The following is a 17,825-nucleotide window of genomic DNA, read 5'->3' on the forward strand; positions in this document are numbered from 1 at the left end:
CTATGTTCCCACAAGTCCCCAGAAGGTCACTGAATGCGGTTCTTCAGGACTGTGTGGACGCCTGTCCAGTGACTGTCCCTGTGTACTTAATGTTACCTGGTCATTTTACCTGCATCAGAAACAGTAGTGCAAATGCAAAGAAAAAAGAATGATGGGATATCCTTCTTGCTGGAAGAAATCTGTAAGTTCCAGGAACATGACAATTTAGACCTTTTGTAATAGAGTCATACTAAATTTAACGCTGTAAGCAATATAAAATCAATACATCTTTAACATAACTATCTTACATTCATATTGGCGATGATTTATGTAGTCTCTGGGGAGCACATTCCTCAGATAAACACTGAGCTAGATTTCAGTGGCACAGCTGATTAAATATGAAAGTCTTTAAAAAAGCTACCTGGCAGCTTGTTTGCTTCTTTTCTTCTCCCCCTCTTCAGAGTCTTAGTTCAGGTTGTATCTCTGGTGATGAGTAGGGCACAAGGGAAGAGAGAGAAATATCTATGTCGTGGAATTTTTAAGGTAAGCAAACTTGTTATGGAAGTCATTGTGAGAGAATATATATGCAAGCCAGAATATCATTTACAGTCATTTATCAGAGCAATGGGGTGTCTGATTCTGTAGCCTCCTGCTTCACTTCTGCAAGGCTGCACAAGCCTCACTGGGGAAGAAGACAACTCTGCAATCCATGTGTAAGGTTACAAGAGCTTGTTTGAATCCCTGGCGAGTCCTTGCTTGCAGCTGCAGTCATTACCTCTTTGCTAGTGGGTTGCTGTCTTTTTTTTTTTTTTTTTTCCTGTTGTTTACTAAAATGTAATTACCGGGCTATTAATTCTTTCCCTTTACCATTTATGATGCATTTGTGTTAAAAGGTGAAAATAGGTTTTATTCTTTCTTGCATATCAATGAGGAAGGGGGGAGAAGTGTTATATGGTGCATGATAAACCAAATGTAGTTGGAGGTTTTCAAGATAGTTAACAATGGAAATTGCTTCAATGTATGCATATAACAGAAAATTACTAAGGTGTTTATCCCTAAGAGAGAAACTATTAGCATTAATGTGAATGTAAAAGACAGTTCTCTGAGTTAGGGACTGTAGCACCGAGGCATTTTTACTGGCATTGTGGAGAATTGATACAGTGATTTTCTCCATATTTTGGGGTAAATGAAAAGTAGATATTATCTCCCAGGTGATGGATTGCATATTTTCATTACTGGATATGACAAACCATCTTTGGAATAGCAGGATTAATAAAGTTAACAAAAGAGCTGTTGCAGAAACCTGGCAAATATATCATCACCTGAGGGCAGGAGGGCAATTAGAGTGTGAACATTGGGAACATCAGTGCAGAGAAGCTACTTCTGGAAGGAGGACCTGACTGCCAGCACAGGTTATTTAGTAGTTCCTTAGTAAGAAAGAAATTCACAGTGTGGTGGTATTTTTTATTTTTATCTTTTTTTTTTTTTTTAAGTCATGAGTTATTTTATCAGAATATTGTTCTCAGTTATGTTTTATTTATTTATTTATTTATTTATTTATCTTTACTTATTTTTTCTACCTGTCTGATATGGTTCAATCTTACTTTATAAGCCAGCCATGATACAGAGCAGTATTTGAACACAGAACAGTAAGTGAATACAAAATGTTCTCCCACTAGACAATGAGGCAGTGCAGTAGTGGTCCATCAGTGTGAAAGATGTGAAGGAACATCTCTACCTGCCTTTCATCCTGCAGTCCTGTCTGCGACTATGAGCAATGCCAGATACTATGGGAAGTATCATAACTGGAAAGAGAACGGAAACCTAAATGTTTAAGCCCATATGTTGTAAAGGACATGAATTCAGAAGTGATGAAATCAGATTGTGTTCCACAATGATTTAAAGAAGTCAGTAATCAAACGAACCAGTCAAACCGGCTATTCTTAAAAAGGGTGAAAATTTAGACATACCAACATGAATTCTCAGACTCATTTGGATGAAGATGAGACTATTGTCTGCATAATCAAACCTGGTATAGCAACTCATATTAAGAAATTAAAATTTAGATTTTTTTTTTTTTTAGAAAAAAATCTGCAGAGATTGGGGATGCAAGATTCTGTGTTGCATGTTCAGTGTGCCTAGTTGTGTTCCTTAACTTGCCAACCATCCACTCAGCTGACTCACTCAGTTCAGACTGTCTTCTTGCCCATAGACAAAGTCTTGAGGTGTTCCCTGCCATTCAGTCTACCTGGATGAGTACACAGAGTGCACATTGACCCCTGGAAAATAGCAAATAATGTATTTGTTACAAAATCTGAAAATCATGCCTATATCTTCCAGCAAAGATTAATATTATTCTTCCTGTTTCCCTCTCCAGGTAAATTAATTAGCTTAAACAGAGGGAAGAGTGGCCAGATAAATAAGCACCAATTTCAGTAGGGTTGCTGTTGGTTTTCTTCCTTATTACGGATTGATTTCAGTATCTATCTTAAGATTTTACTTGGCCATTCTCCAAGTTAAGAAAAGGTTACTGATTTTGTACAATGTGGAGTTCATGATATTGCCTTGGAAGGCTGTCAGCTTAAGTTCAGAAAGACATTAGTCTGCTAGGAACATGGGCTGCATCTTTTATGTTATCTTTATACTGTTCCCATCATCTCTGATGTGCATTTTGTCCCTAGTACAAATTCACAGAAGGAAAGGGATATCGCTGTTTTATAAGAGAAGCAAGGATTCCTTCCTGTAATTATAAGAAGTGAGACTCTGACTGATCATTAATCAGGGGACTGATTATAATAATAATCCACTTCCACTACAGGCTTATGGGCTAATTCTCATTTATACTAATCCCATTTTGAACTGCTCCTGGATCATTACTATAGCAGGGGAAAAAGGTCATGAGAGAGGGTTTGGTACACAACCAGTACAGTGTAGAGAGTTGATGCAGAGAAGAATCAGTTCCTGTCCTCCAGTCCAGCCAGAGCCCCTCCATTTTCTTTGGTCTGGGTCTGAGCTGTTATTCAACTCCCTTCCTTCCTCCCAGTGATGTGGCAGATGGTTTGGGCTGGCACAGGTGGCCGAGTACCACCTGCTGCAGACTTCTTTCTGTTTTTTGTTTGTTTGTTTGTTTGTTTGTTTGTTTGTTTTTCTGTGCAACTCCTTTTGTTGTTGCTGTTTGCAAAGGATGACTGGAAAAAAGAGGGAAGAGAGGAAGTGATGGGATGTGATATCAATCAGTGCTTTCTTGTTTTCTGGTGTGTCATCACTGGTAACCTATAGCCACTGCATGCTGGAATCCTGCAAGCAAAGGCAGCAGGTTTGAAACTTTGACTTCTCTGATAATAAAGTATATCTGCTTGTTGTCTCCTAATGCATCTTAAGTATATCTTATCCCATCCTGAGGGTCAGTATTTCTTACTGCTGAGTGTCACAAGGGGAAAAACCATCCACTGGAGAAAGGTGCCAGATGTTACTCCTTGCCAGCCTCTCAAACTGCACTGGAAATACCACAGTCTTGCAGAAACTAGATAAAAACTATAAAAGGAACTAGAAGACAAACCTTATCATCCAAATGCACAAAGGGTAGTGACTGGGTGAGGACTGTGGCTGTTATTGTGGATATCTCAGAGTTTGGCATAGGTATTTAGTCTCTGTTAACAATCTACAGCTGAGGTAGTTAGGGAGGTCAGAGGGAAAGTCATCCCTGATCTCTTGAATACTTCTCTGAAGGTGGAGTGAATTACTCACTGGAGTTGATCATCTCTCTCCTGACTGTAGAGAGAAAGTTGAAGATCGCTGTGGAATAGGTGCTTACATTTTCAGTAGCAGAAATCAGATGAAACAAGTCCCATCTCTTGTATCTAGTTCAGTAACAATATTATGGTGGTTATAAGATATAATATTTGACCCCAGCTTCCTATTTGGAAGCTTTGTCAATGAAAGTATAATGGTTGCAGGTTTCTTACAGTTTGCTTTTACAAACAAGATTTCACATGAAAGAAAAAAAAAAAGACTAAAAATAGCTAAAAAAATAAAATAAAATCATTACAACACTTCTCACCAGTGTGTTTTCCTTAGATGTATCTGTTTCAGGAGGTAAAAGAAAAGAAATTCATACTATATTACAAGCAGTGCCAGATGAAGGATATGTAATCCCAGGGAAGTCAGCTGTGATGTTTATGTGTTCGAGAGAATTTGTTAACAGAGAGATATGGGCGGGTTGCACTTTGGCAATGAGAAATCATTTGCTGCTAAAATTTAATCTTTGACCATATTCAAAAAGAACTTTTCTGAGATAGAAGAAACTCTCAACTCAAACTCTCAAAAAAAGAAAAAACAGAAAGAAAGAGAGAACAATATATTTTCACATAGTTCTTTTATGGTTTATGGTCTTTATGTTTGATTCTTTCACTCACAATTTGAAGGATTTATTTTCCCTACTGAGTTTCCTGTGTCCTTTCTGTTCATTTTATCCTTGTTTGTTCATTGTTGTAGATGAACAGTATTCTGTCTGTTTCGAAGAATACCCCCCACCCCCCAGCGCTCACTAGAAATGTAAAAAAAAAACACTTCATAACAAGAATGACCCCTGTGGTAATCAGGGAGACAGCTTTGATTAAGAACATCTGTTAGCAGATTCCTGGTTCTAAAGTCAAGCAGAACACGAGACAAGAAGATAGAGAAAGTGGCATTTCTCAAACTGTGAGGATGGCCTCCCTGGGGAGACTCTGACCTCTTCCAGAGATACAAGCCAAGATCATAAAAACAGAACAGGCATCAAAATGTGTGGAGCGTGTGTGTAGTTTGAAAAACAAGACACCCTTGTTTCTGAGGTTCTGAATCTTTAAATTTCTAAGTGCCGTACTTCTGAGGAGTGTGGAGGAGGACTGCGCTTTCAAGCACTGCACTGTCCTCCTCAAACACATGCCACACAATGAAATGGGACACCTTAAGTGACCTCCTGCTCACAGCCTCTGTCTTTTTTTTTTTTTTTTTGTTATTTCTTTCCCTCACCCTTTTTTTCCTATTTCCTTGGTGCTGGCGAGGCTTGCTTGTAGCAATGCGTAACACTGGAGTCCCAGAGACTTCAGTTTTGAGTTCTGCTGATGTAAAACAGTGATGTGGTTCTTCGTAATGATTCTGAGTTGGGTGAAAGCTTTTCTGACCCACCACTCTTTCTCCAGTGCTGTTCAGGGGGAAATGCTTAGGAGACAGTGAAGAAGCAGACATACCTACAGTGAACTTTTGTGACATCCTTTCCTAGATTACTTAAATCAAAAAGGTGAGGTTGTCCTGAGCTGAGCATTGGTTAGGTTTGGTAGCCGACAATAAGCTAGTCCCTCAGAAGGACATATGTATCTAAGAGTAGTCTACTTTGCTACCCAATGCTGTTGTTTTCTCTTCTGAAGACAATACAAAATTGATCTCACTTGGAAAGGATTTCAAACTAATAAATAAATAAATAAATACATAAATGAAAATTAAATAAAAAATAAATAATCATATGTGTCCTATTTATATTAAAAAGGATGAAATTAAAAACTAATTAAAAATATTGCTCTTTATGAAAAAGCCTTCTTCCTTGTTACGAAAAGCAGAGTAAAAGAAGATAAATCAGGATAACAGAGAGAAACCACAGGATAAGTATTTTCTTCTACACTAAGTTGTTCTCCTAAAGGCTAATATAAAAAGAAAGTGTTTGCTCACTCAGCTTGACTGAAAAGTATAAAAAATGTGGAAACAGGGACAGCCACCCAAAGATGGATATGGAAGTATTTCTTGGGCATGTTAGGAAGGAGAAAGTGTTGCTGGAGTTGAAACTTTTGAGAGATGTGAAAGACAAAGAGCTGGGCTTCTACAGGTACACTGCCAATTTAAGGAAATCCGAGATAAATGTGTGGCTGCTGCTGAAAAGAGCTAGTAGCCTACTGATGAAGAGCACAGCAAACTAAAATATATAGGACTTTCTCTATCCCAGCCTTTGCTGACTCATCTGGCTCATAGGAAAGTTTGATGAAGATATATATAAACATATACCCTTAGCAAAGAGGATCATTAAAGGCCAAATTAATTCACCTGGGTGTATGTCATTTAACACAACAGAATGGGATGCGACTGGGCATGTGGAGGGAACTGCTCTATGTCATTGTGAGTCCAATCTATCAACGTTGCAAAATCGCGTGAGATGCCCTATAACTGATAGGGGCAACTGGAACAGACATTAGGGACATTTAGGAGTGACATGCTCAAATTTTCTTGCTAACTTTCTTCTACAGATAGGCTTCATATGAGGCTTAGTACCTTTTTTTTTTTTTCTTTTTTTTTTTCCTTACTTCAATTTTCATGGAAAAATGGAAAAGTTATACTGCTTTCTTTCAACTTTTAGAAAGTTTTTATTTTGTTTCTATCCAAACTTGATTCTTGTTCTCAAGTACAGCATCTCTCCAAAGGAGGAAGGTGATTTTGTTTCAAAAGATTTCTTATCACACTTTTCAGTTAAGCCTTAGTCATAATACACATGAGAATACTATAGACTGATGTCAAGCTGCAAAGTGCTATAAGCATGACAAATCTTCACTTTAATTCTTAGAATTGATTTCCTTTTGAAGAGGTGTGATTTCCTTCTTTCTCTTCCCCTTGATATTTACTGACTTGGGAATGTTTCATATTTTTCCCCTATTCAGTAAAAAAAATGTATCAAGTACTATTCCTGAATATTTTTTTGAAAAAGCCACTTTTATAGCAGAAAACAAAGAAGACATTTGTGTGCCAAGTGCACAGATATAATGCCACTTATTTTATAAGAGAACCAAACAAAAAATAAAAACACTGAAAAATATGTAAAACCTTTGGGTCCATCTTCATCTATCGTTAAACATACATAAAACTCAGGTGAACTTGGATTTTAATAAGTGTAAACTGTGAAATCTGTCTTGAACTAAAAATTGAACAGCTTTAATTGCTTCTTATTCCTTTGTCTTGTATGTATAATGGGCACAGTTATTGAAAGGGCTACAGCAGGTTTATTGAAAATTGTATTTATTGTGTTTCCTAATATATATTACTATGTTGGGGTTTTCAGAATGTAAAATAAATAAATAAATAAATAAATAAATAATGCTTATTTATGTTTGACCTTGGAGTCCTTGAGTCTGTAATGAGCAGTCCTGCCAAGGGGAACAGCTAAGAGGTGAAAATCAACATCAAAACTAAGAAAAGAAATTGCTAATTGAGTTAACAGGAAACTAAGTGGATGTCCCAAATCCAGTTTGTATAGAATAATCAATGCATCTGAAAATGAATCACTGCAAGCATGACACTAAGGTATTCTGGCTGTTTAGTCTAACACATCAACTGCAATAACATGTCACAATGAAAAAATGGAAAAGCAAATTCATTCATATATTTAAAGTCATAATTATGCCCAGGCATGAAGCAGAATGTGTAGGTAAATGTCTCCAGCTCGAGAATGGTGTTGTCTATAAGCTGAGCATTTTGTCCTTTTGGAATGATTCACTGTGTGTGAATCCAGATTCTCCTTGTACTTAAAGAAAGCCACTGAGCATTCCTGGTGAGTGATCCAGGCAGTCTTCATGTTGCAGCAGGTCACTTGCAGTGTTTAACTTAAACAGGGATATGTGTCCTTATGCGTTCTTTGTTCACTGCAAGCAGCTATAAATGAGTGTAAAAAGTTCAGAGCACTTCCTGGAGGTGGACCACCTCACTGAGCAGGGCTCATTCCTTGTAAAAGGCTGTGCAGAATAATCATCTAGTGTTATAATAGTAGATTTATGAATGTTCTAACCCAGGAATATGGAACATCTGGGCTGTGTTATAGAACAAAACATCTACTTCATGTGTCCACATGGGACCTAGAGGTTCTGTTTAGTTATCTAAATATTCAGCTCCCTCTAAACCCAAAAAGAGATAAAACAGAAAAACAGACAGCTTTTTTTTTTTTTTTTTTTTTTTTTGTCAGTGGAAGCAATCTGTAGTCCATTAACTATATTGACCAGTTTTCCATTATCTGTATGGGAGCTTAGGTTGTGGCCTACAACTGCAGTAGATGGCTAAATTCAAGAGCCTTAATCCACACGTTCAACTCCACATAAGGTTTTCACTGTATGTTCAGTCTGAAGGAAGGCATCATGGCCTTGTTTAGCTCCTACTGCAAAGGAGACAATCCCACTAATCATGGAATGGAATAGGTCTAGGTGATGATGTAAAGAGAAGAAGCTCAGGAGGGTTGGTGGAGAGACCCTGTCTTGGCAGGAAAGTCATTGGGTGAGTAAGCGAGCGGGGGTGTGTTTCTGTGCTTAGTAATTAACACTACCCATCTGTAACTTGGAGACTTGGAGTGTGGTCTCCAGTTTGTTATTGTTTTGGTTATTGATCCAGGGGCTATCTAATGTGGTTGAGAGGCAACAACCTGGAAAGAGAGACCAGATCTCCATTCATTGTCTTGCCCAAACCAACAAAGCGTAGATCCCCTTTGCCTAGATGTCTTCTGTGTTTCTACCCACCACTGCCCCACATCCAATTTCAAGAGGATGGAACAGAACATGGCCTAATCCACTCTAAGCTATAGCTTGGCAGATTATAAACTCTCCTGGGATGACAGTGGTGAGAGTTCAGACATTTTGAAATTCAAAGTAAGCTCAAAGCAGAATCTTACCCTTAAATTGCCTATTAGCTTGATATTTTGGAGCTTAGTCTATAAACTTCTTCCTGTAGCAGGTGAAATATTTTGAATGATATATAAGAAAGCCCCTGGGTAAAAGATACATCATGAATAAATGATAATGGTCAACACAAAAGTCTATTCACAGGAAGTATTATCAATCAACATGAGTGACTATTGAGAAAGATTTAAGGCTGGGACTTTTAAAAGAGCATAAACAATCCATTTCCCTTCAATTTTCAGCAAGAATTGAGGAGATATATATAACCTAAACTCTTTTTAAAATCCCCGCCTAAATTCTCAACAGAGTAAAAAATACAGGACTTGATATTGCACCCTGCTGCTCATAGAAATGGTCCAGCATTGATATGTGTATGCCTTCCTTTATCAGACCTTCCTGCATCTTAATATCTCTGGAGAGCTGATTCTGTCAGGAGGATTCTGATCCCGACTGACTGTTGCCATGGCATTGGGTTATTCTGGGTTGTGATCAAGAAGAACAAACAAACTTTAAAAAGAAACTGTCTTTAAAACATATTCTCGAGCTATAGTGTTTGAGACTAGTTTTTGAAAAGTAAACCTTGATTTTTCTAGAATGTAGTATTTGTTAAATAAATCTGAAAACTATACTCCTAACTCAAAATGTAGCTGTGACAACAAATACATACAAAAATGTGGGAAAATGAAGGAGGAGAAAATTGGGCCAATTATCCCTCCATTCAAAATTGTTCATTTTGATTTAATGGTATTATCCCGCACTGAACTAAATACCCCGGCTCCTTTGTGAGCATTTGAAAAAACAGAACTTTTTGTAGATTATATTCCTGTTTTACTAGGTGTTTTTCCAAAGCTGTTGGGAGTCAATGAAAATGGTTTTGATATTACTGAGCTTCTGAACTAAGTGCATAATAAACAGCTTGTAACTATCTCCCATCCCTAGATAATAATATAGCTCTTCTTTCACACCTATTAGCATCCATTGAGTTGTTAGTCATCTGTGTGTACCAGAAGGGCTACAGAAGGTTCTAGAACTACATAAAACAGTGTTTTCTATATGCAGGCACTGGCATAAGTTGATCTTCTTAGAAGACAGAGTTCTCCTGATAGGAAAAGATTAAAAAAAAAAAAAAAAAAAAAAGTCCTAAGAGAAATCCTGCTGGTGTATTATCTAGGATAATGACCCAGAAGGATGCACGAGTTTCAGCAAGAACTATTTAAAACAGTAAAACAAGCAGTGTGAAATTATTTGGGAGATGGAGGAAGTTTTCAGCAAGTCTGTTATTTACAGATGGATAATTTTTTTCTGCCAAATTACTGACCACATTCTTCTTATTTCACAGGCAGAATTCACAGCCATGAGGGACCAATACATGCGAGGCGGAGAAGGCTTCATTATCTGCTATTCCATCACAGACCGTCAATCCTTTCAAGAAGCTGCTGAGTTTAAGGAACTCATTTATCGTGTCCGGCACACCTATGACATCCCCTTGGTGCTGGTGGGAAACAAAATAGATCTTGAAGAGTTCAGACAGGTAAGACACTTCTCTGCTGGTTTTGGCTTGGTTTTTCTTGGCTACCTCAGGGACTTCTGTAGCATACGTTGTACAGCACTACTGAGAATTATTAGCACAAAATGAGGTTTATTCAAAGAGCTACACACTGGGATAGGTAATAAATTAAGGATTTAGCATTACATTTCATTTAAATGTTATAGATCTGAAAGTAGTCTTGGCCAATCATATTGAAATGTTTCTTTTACTTGGAAAGGAATCCCATGATTTTCTTCTGAAGCTATATATATGTCCAATACGGAAATAGATTCTGTCAGGATTCAGACAAAAAAATATGTTTCCTTTGGAAGTTACCAACCATTAAATCCAGATCATTTTCATAAATATACTAAGTTTAATTAAAGGTTTCTCAAACAGACTGGAAAAAAAAATCTAGTTAAATAGATGAATAGTTATGAGATTGTATTTGCTTGAGAATCAGTGGCTATGTTATCAGAGTTCTTGGATAAGATTGGGACACACAAGACTTGAATTCACTTTTATTTGTATTCAGCCACAACCACCATAAAGCATTTGATTTCTGTGTCTATTAGGGCATTGACTGTGGTGCTCTCAGAGTCTAGAATAACCTTGGCTCACTCTTTTCCCTTTGCTTCCTCTCTCCTTCCTCCTGTTTGTAATGACGTGTGTATGTGCAAGATGGAGTTGGAGGGAGACCATTTTAGAAATGGCTTTGGTGTAACCAGGTACAAAATAATAAATAACCTTAATCTTAAGCAGAAACTTTGAAAGGGGAAAGAAAAGACTTCCTGTATGGGAATCTTAAGAGGCTCTTTATATATGCTATGGTTGGTTTCAAATGATTGACTTCTGTGCAGACACACGTTACAGTTTAATAAAATGGTGTTTTTCTGTTCATTAGCATCTGTGCTCACATGATCCTGTCTTCTCTTTTCCACTTATCCCGTCACTCTTCTCCCCATTTCATCGTCTTCTCTCTTCTACCAGAAGAAAATCCAAAGCAGTATTAAGCCTGAAATTAGTTCTGAAGATCTGATGATATATGTTTAAAGCTTCACATCTGTTTCCAGATCATTGACTTTCTTCCTAAATCAGACTGTGACAAAAATTTAATGATGACGATCCAGTTTCAGCTTATCACTCAGCTTGAGACCTTAAACAACAATGCCATGTACAACATGCAGCACAATACGTGCAGCTCCTGGGGTACTTTATATACCAGGTAGGGAAGGGACATGGATTCAGTTTTTCAACTGAGAGAACACCTGATCCCAAGAAAAATGGTATGCGATTGATTTTCTTAGGGTTATCTGTAGATAAGGTTTACAGGAATGCTGAATTCCCTAAGTGATACAAAGACTCTCTTCCAGTTTGTTTGGCACTTCCTCTTTCTGATCTCATATTTTAATGAGTGTTTATATTTAATCATTGTCAATGCATATAGAAATATATGCCATATTTAAATGTTTTACATGCTTCTTGTTGATCTTGTCTGATCTTTCAAATGTGAAAATTAATGTGTATGAATGTCTGAATTGGATATCACAAATGGCCCTCAAAATGAAGGGGCCTGGGGAGGCTGTTGGGAATGATACCAGACACGATGTCTTTGAGATGTGACAGATGCACAAAAAGTTGTTATATAGGACTGGCACTGGAAATCCTGCCTGAATGTGTATCAAGGCAATTCAGAATCATGTTTCTGATTGTTTTAATAGCTCTCTGTGAGCTAGGATTTAGGTCTCAGACTCTTTCCCTCCCTATCTTTTTTCTTCTGCCACTGTTAACAAATGTGAAAAAATCAGAATGATTTTCTCAAATATTCTGCAATCTGTACTTTGAGTTGTGGAAAACCCATGCTTTAAAGACTAGTAAAATAATACAGTTCAGATCTTCCAATTTGAATAAAGCATCTGAATATTACTATGTCTACGTAAGCAAGTACTATGAACCAGCTGAAGCAGAGCTATAGTACAAGTCAGTTTATTCTGAAGTCCACATTTCAGGAATTTAACTCTGGACTAGCTGTATTCCAGGGCCATTGTTTGAATGCTTTGCAGGTGCTGAAGTGTATGAGGTGTGCTCCTGGAGCATATCTTCACTTAACTCTCATCCAAAGTTTGGTTCATGTTCTTAGACCACTGCACAATTGAAAGCAAAGCAGAGTAAGTGGAGATGCTTAGGAAATACTGTTCAAAGTGCCTCTCTGGTTGAAACTCAAACAATCATCTCTGTGCTCAGCTTTAAACATGTGTTAATGGACTTCAGCAGCTCATTATTTCAGAAGCGGGACTTGAGGTTGTGCTGTACATTTAACAAACACTGAAATAAATTGATCTATGCTTACCTGCTAGGTTAAACACTACCTAAGAAACTTGATGAAATGTGGGAAGGTAGAGCGAAAGGAATCTTTTCAAGGTCATGTACTGTAGTCAGGACTTTATTAATAGAGCTTGAATGTTCAAGCACGGTAGCCAGCAAATTCTGGGGTGGCATACAGCAATGAGCTGACAATGTACAGCATTAACATATCAATGATCAAACACCGAGGAACACAAACGTACCCAGTTCGAACTACTGAGAAATGGTAGGTATCAGAATGCAATTAGCCAGACTGGAATTCAGCCAGGGCACCAGGGCTAATATTGTTGCTTTGCTTAATGACATTTTTCTCCTATGGAAATCATTAAAGGCACTGTAATATTATTCATGGTATTTGGAAACATAACATTAAGTTCAACATTTGCTGGCATCATTTCCATTTAATGACAATTCTGCAACAATCAGACAGGCTGTAGGAGCTCGGTCAGACAAAGCTCTTGTTTGAATCCAATACACAATACGATTAATGATGTATGTCGCTCGCATCAAATCTATCAACAGGACTAAGAGAATAAAACTAGTCTGCAATTAAAATTTTGTGTTAGGAGTAACACTACTGAAAACAAAACAGCAAAAGCTTATTTTTAAATAATGTTTTTATTTTCTGATGTCTTCAGTGAAATTACTGCTGTCTTTAAGTATACCTGTCATTTCTAATGTCTTAAGAAATGGGTTTGTCTGTATACCTTCCTAAAACAAGTTTTAATTATATCAGCCTAAAGAATAAACATTTTTTTTTCTGAAAAAATGTGGGGGAAGAACTGTGAAACAGTTGTGGGAAAAATAAATAATAATAAAGAAATCTTAATGCATGTTCACAGAATCACCAAATGGCAGAATGGTTAATGTTGGCAGGGACCTCTGAAGGTCATTTGGTCCGACCCTGATGCTCAAGCAGGGCCAACCAGAGCAGGGTGCCCAGGACCACATCCAGGTGACTTTTGAAGATCTCCAAGAAGGAGACTCCACAGCCTCTCTGGGCAGCCTGTGCCAGTGCTCCATCACCTGCACAGCACAGACGGGCTTCCTGATGTTTAAACAGAACTTCTTGTGCTCCAGTTTGTGCCCATTGCCTCTTGTCCTGGCACAGGGCACCATTGAGCAGAGGTCAGTTCCAACCTCTTTGCACCCTCCCTTCAGGTATTTACAGACATTGATAAGATCCCCCAAAGCCTCCTCTTCTCCAGGCTGAACAGTCCCAGCTCAATCAGGGTCTCCTCATAGGAGAGCTGCCTCAGTCCGAGCATATTGTCATAGAACATAACCAGTCTGGTAGTGAGTCTTCCTCCATCCTCCATTCCCTTTCACCTATTCATCCTGTAGCTGCATCTAGCCCTTTCAGACCTTGTTCTGTCCTGAATTTAGAGATTCACTAGGAAAGTAAATGGGCATGAGTGGTTAAGGTGTTCATCTGTGTTCATCTTTTGATTTTTAGCCATTGCTCCAAGAAGTATTTAAGTATTGTATGTATTTTATCCCATAGCTCTTTGATGTAAAATAGACCACTAAGTGCCTGATTAGATGCCGTTTGAATTTCAGTGCCTTCTGACATAAAATATTTAGATTGATAAATATAGGCTGTATATCTGTTTTAATGTCTTTAGAGTTTTAGAAACATTTAGGACCAGCTGATGTAAAGTACAATAGATACTTTCACTTCAGCTCTGTTTTGTAACTTTACCCCAGATAGCACTTACTGAGGTTTAAAAGCTGTATAATGGTTAAATATTTTCTAATTAAAACATGTTAATCTTTAAAAATACAATAATAAACTGATCATATTTGAACTCGCACCATGCTAAATCTAAATTTCAGTTTTTAATTAAAATATTTTATAACAAAGACATGTAGCACTGCTGAGAGACTGTTTGAAAAAATTATCTAGAAGGCTCTGCCTACTGACCATTGCAATATATTACGTTCAGTAATTCAATGGGGAACTAAATAAATGAGCTCCTTTGAACAACGTGCTGTAGCTCTGAGCTGAAAAGAACAGATACTTTCTAGCTGCTTTTTCAAACTATATGTGGATGTGAGAACCCCTGTGGAAATTCTACCTACATAAAAATTGCATAGCCTTCATTGAACACTTTTTCCTATACGCTATATGTGATCCCAGAGAGATAAACTATGGGCTCATTCAAATCCATGGATAGCATGTTGATGACCATTGAGGCTAAGGTTACGAGGGCAGCTGACGTTTCATTCAGCTCTTGGCCTCTCTGGGAAGCCTGTCATCACAGTTGTTAGTTTTGCCAGTACGGTCTTGGTCCTGAAAAGAATTATGCACTTGTTTACTCTTCCACAGATTAATTGTCTTATTGGCTTCAAGCACAAATCCAAGCAGGAACAGGGCTTTTGAAAGCATTTCCTTCTTTCTCCCTCCCCCTACAGCTTCTCTTCTTCAGTATGAAATATAAAATCAATATGAAATTTGTCTTTAACATGGAACAGTATCTATTTGGAGCACTTATTAATCACAGGTGCTTACTGCATACTTACAATTTATTATATTTTCTTTCAAAGTTTTTACTAAGCCATAAAGTAATTCTTGAATCAGGATTACAATCAGGATTACATTCTCATGACCTGAAGCAACTGCCTGCAGAATATTCTCACTTAGATGAGGTTTTACTCTGGAATTCGTTTGAGATGAGATGACCAGTTATCAGATACTGTGCGCATCAATTTCTAGATTTCTCATTTTGATAGTGGCTCTAGTGTCATGTTGGCTACTACTAGTTCTAGTTTTGTACTGGCTAAAACCTTGAAATGTCTGCATCTGAGACTGCTGACGTGCTAATGTTTTTTTGTTTATTTGTTTGTTTTGTTTTGTCTTTTTTGTATGAATAACTCTTCAGTATATTTCAGACATTGCCAGTCTATACCTTCTGTTGCCTGGCTGAGACACTGAAAATAGTTACAGAATATGACATTATATTTTGTCTTCATTTTCCAGTGCATAACAATGAAACACTGTTTACTAGATGTTCTGTTATTCATATTAGTCATGTAACGGCAGTATACTGAACTTCTTACCCTAGTATCAGGATGAATTCCTTTGTTTTGGGGATTAAAACTGCTCTGAAATTTATAAATATCCTTTAGTGCAATCAGTTCCATTTTTACTTAAGGACATTGGGATGGAAGAATCTGTATGCTGAAGCCTCGCTTCCCACTTATTAGGCCAGTGAAACAGAAAGAAACAGAAAAGTTCTGTTGTTTCTTCTCAACTTACAAACTGTAAGTCAAAAGACATACATTTTCTGTTATTTACTGACAAAAAATAATATTAATCTGAGTTAACTTTAGACATGTTAAAGTGATTAGACTAAATGAGTCCTCTGTAAATCTGTGGAGAGCTACAGGAAATATCCTGAGTCTTAGACATATTATAAATGAGATTAATCTTCCCCTGAAGATGCCTGTCTTTATGTCGACTCTAGAAGGAGGCATGGGCAAAAATCTTCCTTGCCTTTATAAAGCAGCATTTGGGTGAGCAGAAGAAAATTGTTTTTAATTGTCCTTTCAAATGAGATTCTAACCTGAATCTTTCTGTTGTGATTGTTGCTGCAAAGTACAGACTAGAATCTTAAAGCAAACTCAACTTGCCTTTGGTTTCTAATGAATAAAATCTAATAAATAGTCATTCTGACATTTCTTGCCGAGGCGACCGGCTCCGGGGCAGACGCGTGCTGCAGCGGAGCGCGGGATCGGGACAGGCAGGGCTATTTTTCGGGCATCGAGCCTACGTGAGGGAGCCGCCAGGCACCGGCAGCCCTCGTGAGGGAGGCTGACGAGGCGTAGGCGGAGCCAGCAGCGTCAGCGACAGCTCCTCCCCCCGGCCGTTCAAAGGCAGCCCTTAGGGAGCGCGAGCGACCAGGAGCGCGGCCAACAGGGCCGGCAAAGAGGGAGTGACACGGAGGGAGTGACGCGGCAGTTAGCGAGGCAGTGAGCGCGGGCAGGAAGGGCGGAGCGCTCGCACCCGCCCATAGGGACAACTCCTCCAACGGCACTCTCCCGTCAGCTGGGCTGCAATGGTCTCCACCAGGCACGGTGCTTTCTCTAGGAAGTCAGTGCACACCCAGACCGACTGCCCGCCCAAACATGCGGCAGTTCAGGTCTCCGGATGCGGGGAGTGTATGAGCCTCTTGCTGCCATCGGCGGGAGGCAGAGAGACTGCTTGCGTGAGGTGCGAGCAGGTGGACGACCTGGTCCGCATGGTGGTGGAACTCAAGGAGGAGGTGCAGAGGTTGAGGGATATCAGGGAGTGCGAGCGGGAGATAGACTGGTGGAGCAACTCCCTGCAGGACTGGAGGGAGAGGGACCAGGGTGAGACGCTCCAAAGGGGGGTGGACCCCCTGCCCTGTCGCCATCGGGCAGAGGGAGGGGACCTGCGAGTTGAGGAGGAATGGAGACAGGTCCCTGCTCGACCTCGCAGGAGATGCCCTCCCCTTCCGGTGCCGCCTTCCCAGGTGCCCTTGAACAATAGGTTTGAGGCCCTGGAGCTGGAGAGACCGGCGGGTGAGGATGAGGTAGGAAGCCTACCCAGGAGGATGCCTGAGGTGAGGAAGTTGACTCCACGCCTCAGGACTGCCTCCACCAAGAAAGAAAGAAGGGTGATTGTTGTGGGCGACTCCCTCCTCAGGGGAACGGAGGGCCCCATTTGTCGGCCTGACCCCACACATAGGGAAGTCTGCTGCCTCCCTGGGGCCAGGGTCAGAGACGTTACCAGGAAGCTTCCAAACCTGGTTCGCCCCTCTGACTACTACCCTCTTTTGATAGTCCAGGCTGGCAGTGACGATGTTGAAAAGAGAAGCCTCAAGGCTATCAAACAGGACTATAGGGGGCTGGGACGATTGGTGGAGGGAGCGGGAGTGCAGGTGGTGTTTTCGTCTATCCCTGCGGGGGAAGGGAGAGGCACGGAGAGAACACGGAAAGCTCGCGTGGTTAATAGGTGGCTCAGAGGCTGGTGCCAGCACAGAAATTTTGGGTTTTTTCACCATGGGGAGCTTTACTCGGCACCTGGCCTGATGGCCCCAGACGGGTCCCTATCTCCAAGGGGAAAACAGATACTAGGCCAGGAGCTGGCGGGGCTCATATAGAGCGCTTTAAACTAGGTAAGAAGGGGGATGGGGCTCAAACAAGGCTTGTTGGAGCTGTGCCGGGGGAAACAATGGCTAGGCCGGGGAAGAAGGCGATGGCCCAGCTGAAGTGCATCTACACTAATGCACGCAGCATGGGTAACAAAC

The 17,825-nt window shown here is 39.6% G+C and overlaps 1 protein-coding gene across 1 annotated transcript in view; it reads left to right on the top strand.

Annotated features, from left to right (window-relative positions):
• The window catches only part of RIT2 (Ras like without CAAX 2), a 194,386-nt gene that overhangs the window by 93,384 nt on the left and 83,177 nt on the right, over nt 1-17,825 (top strand). The window contains exon 4 of the mRNA XM_080574737.1: nt 10,000-10,191. Coding sequence (XP_080430863.1) covers nt 10,000-10,191 — 192 coding nt within the window. The remainder of the gene's footprint in view (nt 1-9,999; nt 10,192-17,825) is intronic.

Source organism: Anser brachyrhynchus, assembly GCF_964034855.1.
Source record: "Anser brachyrhynchus genome assembly, chromosome: Z".
NCBI lineage: Eukaryota > Metazoa > Chordata > Aves > Anseriformes > Anatidae > Anser > Anser brachyrhynchus.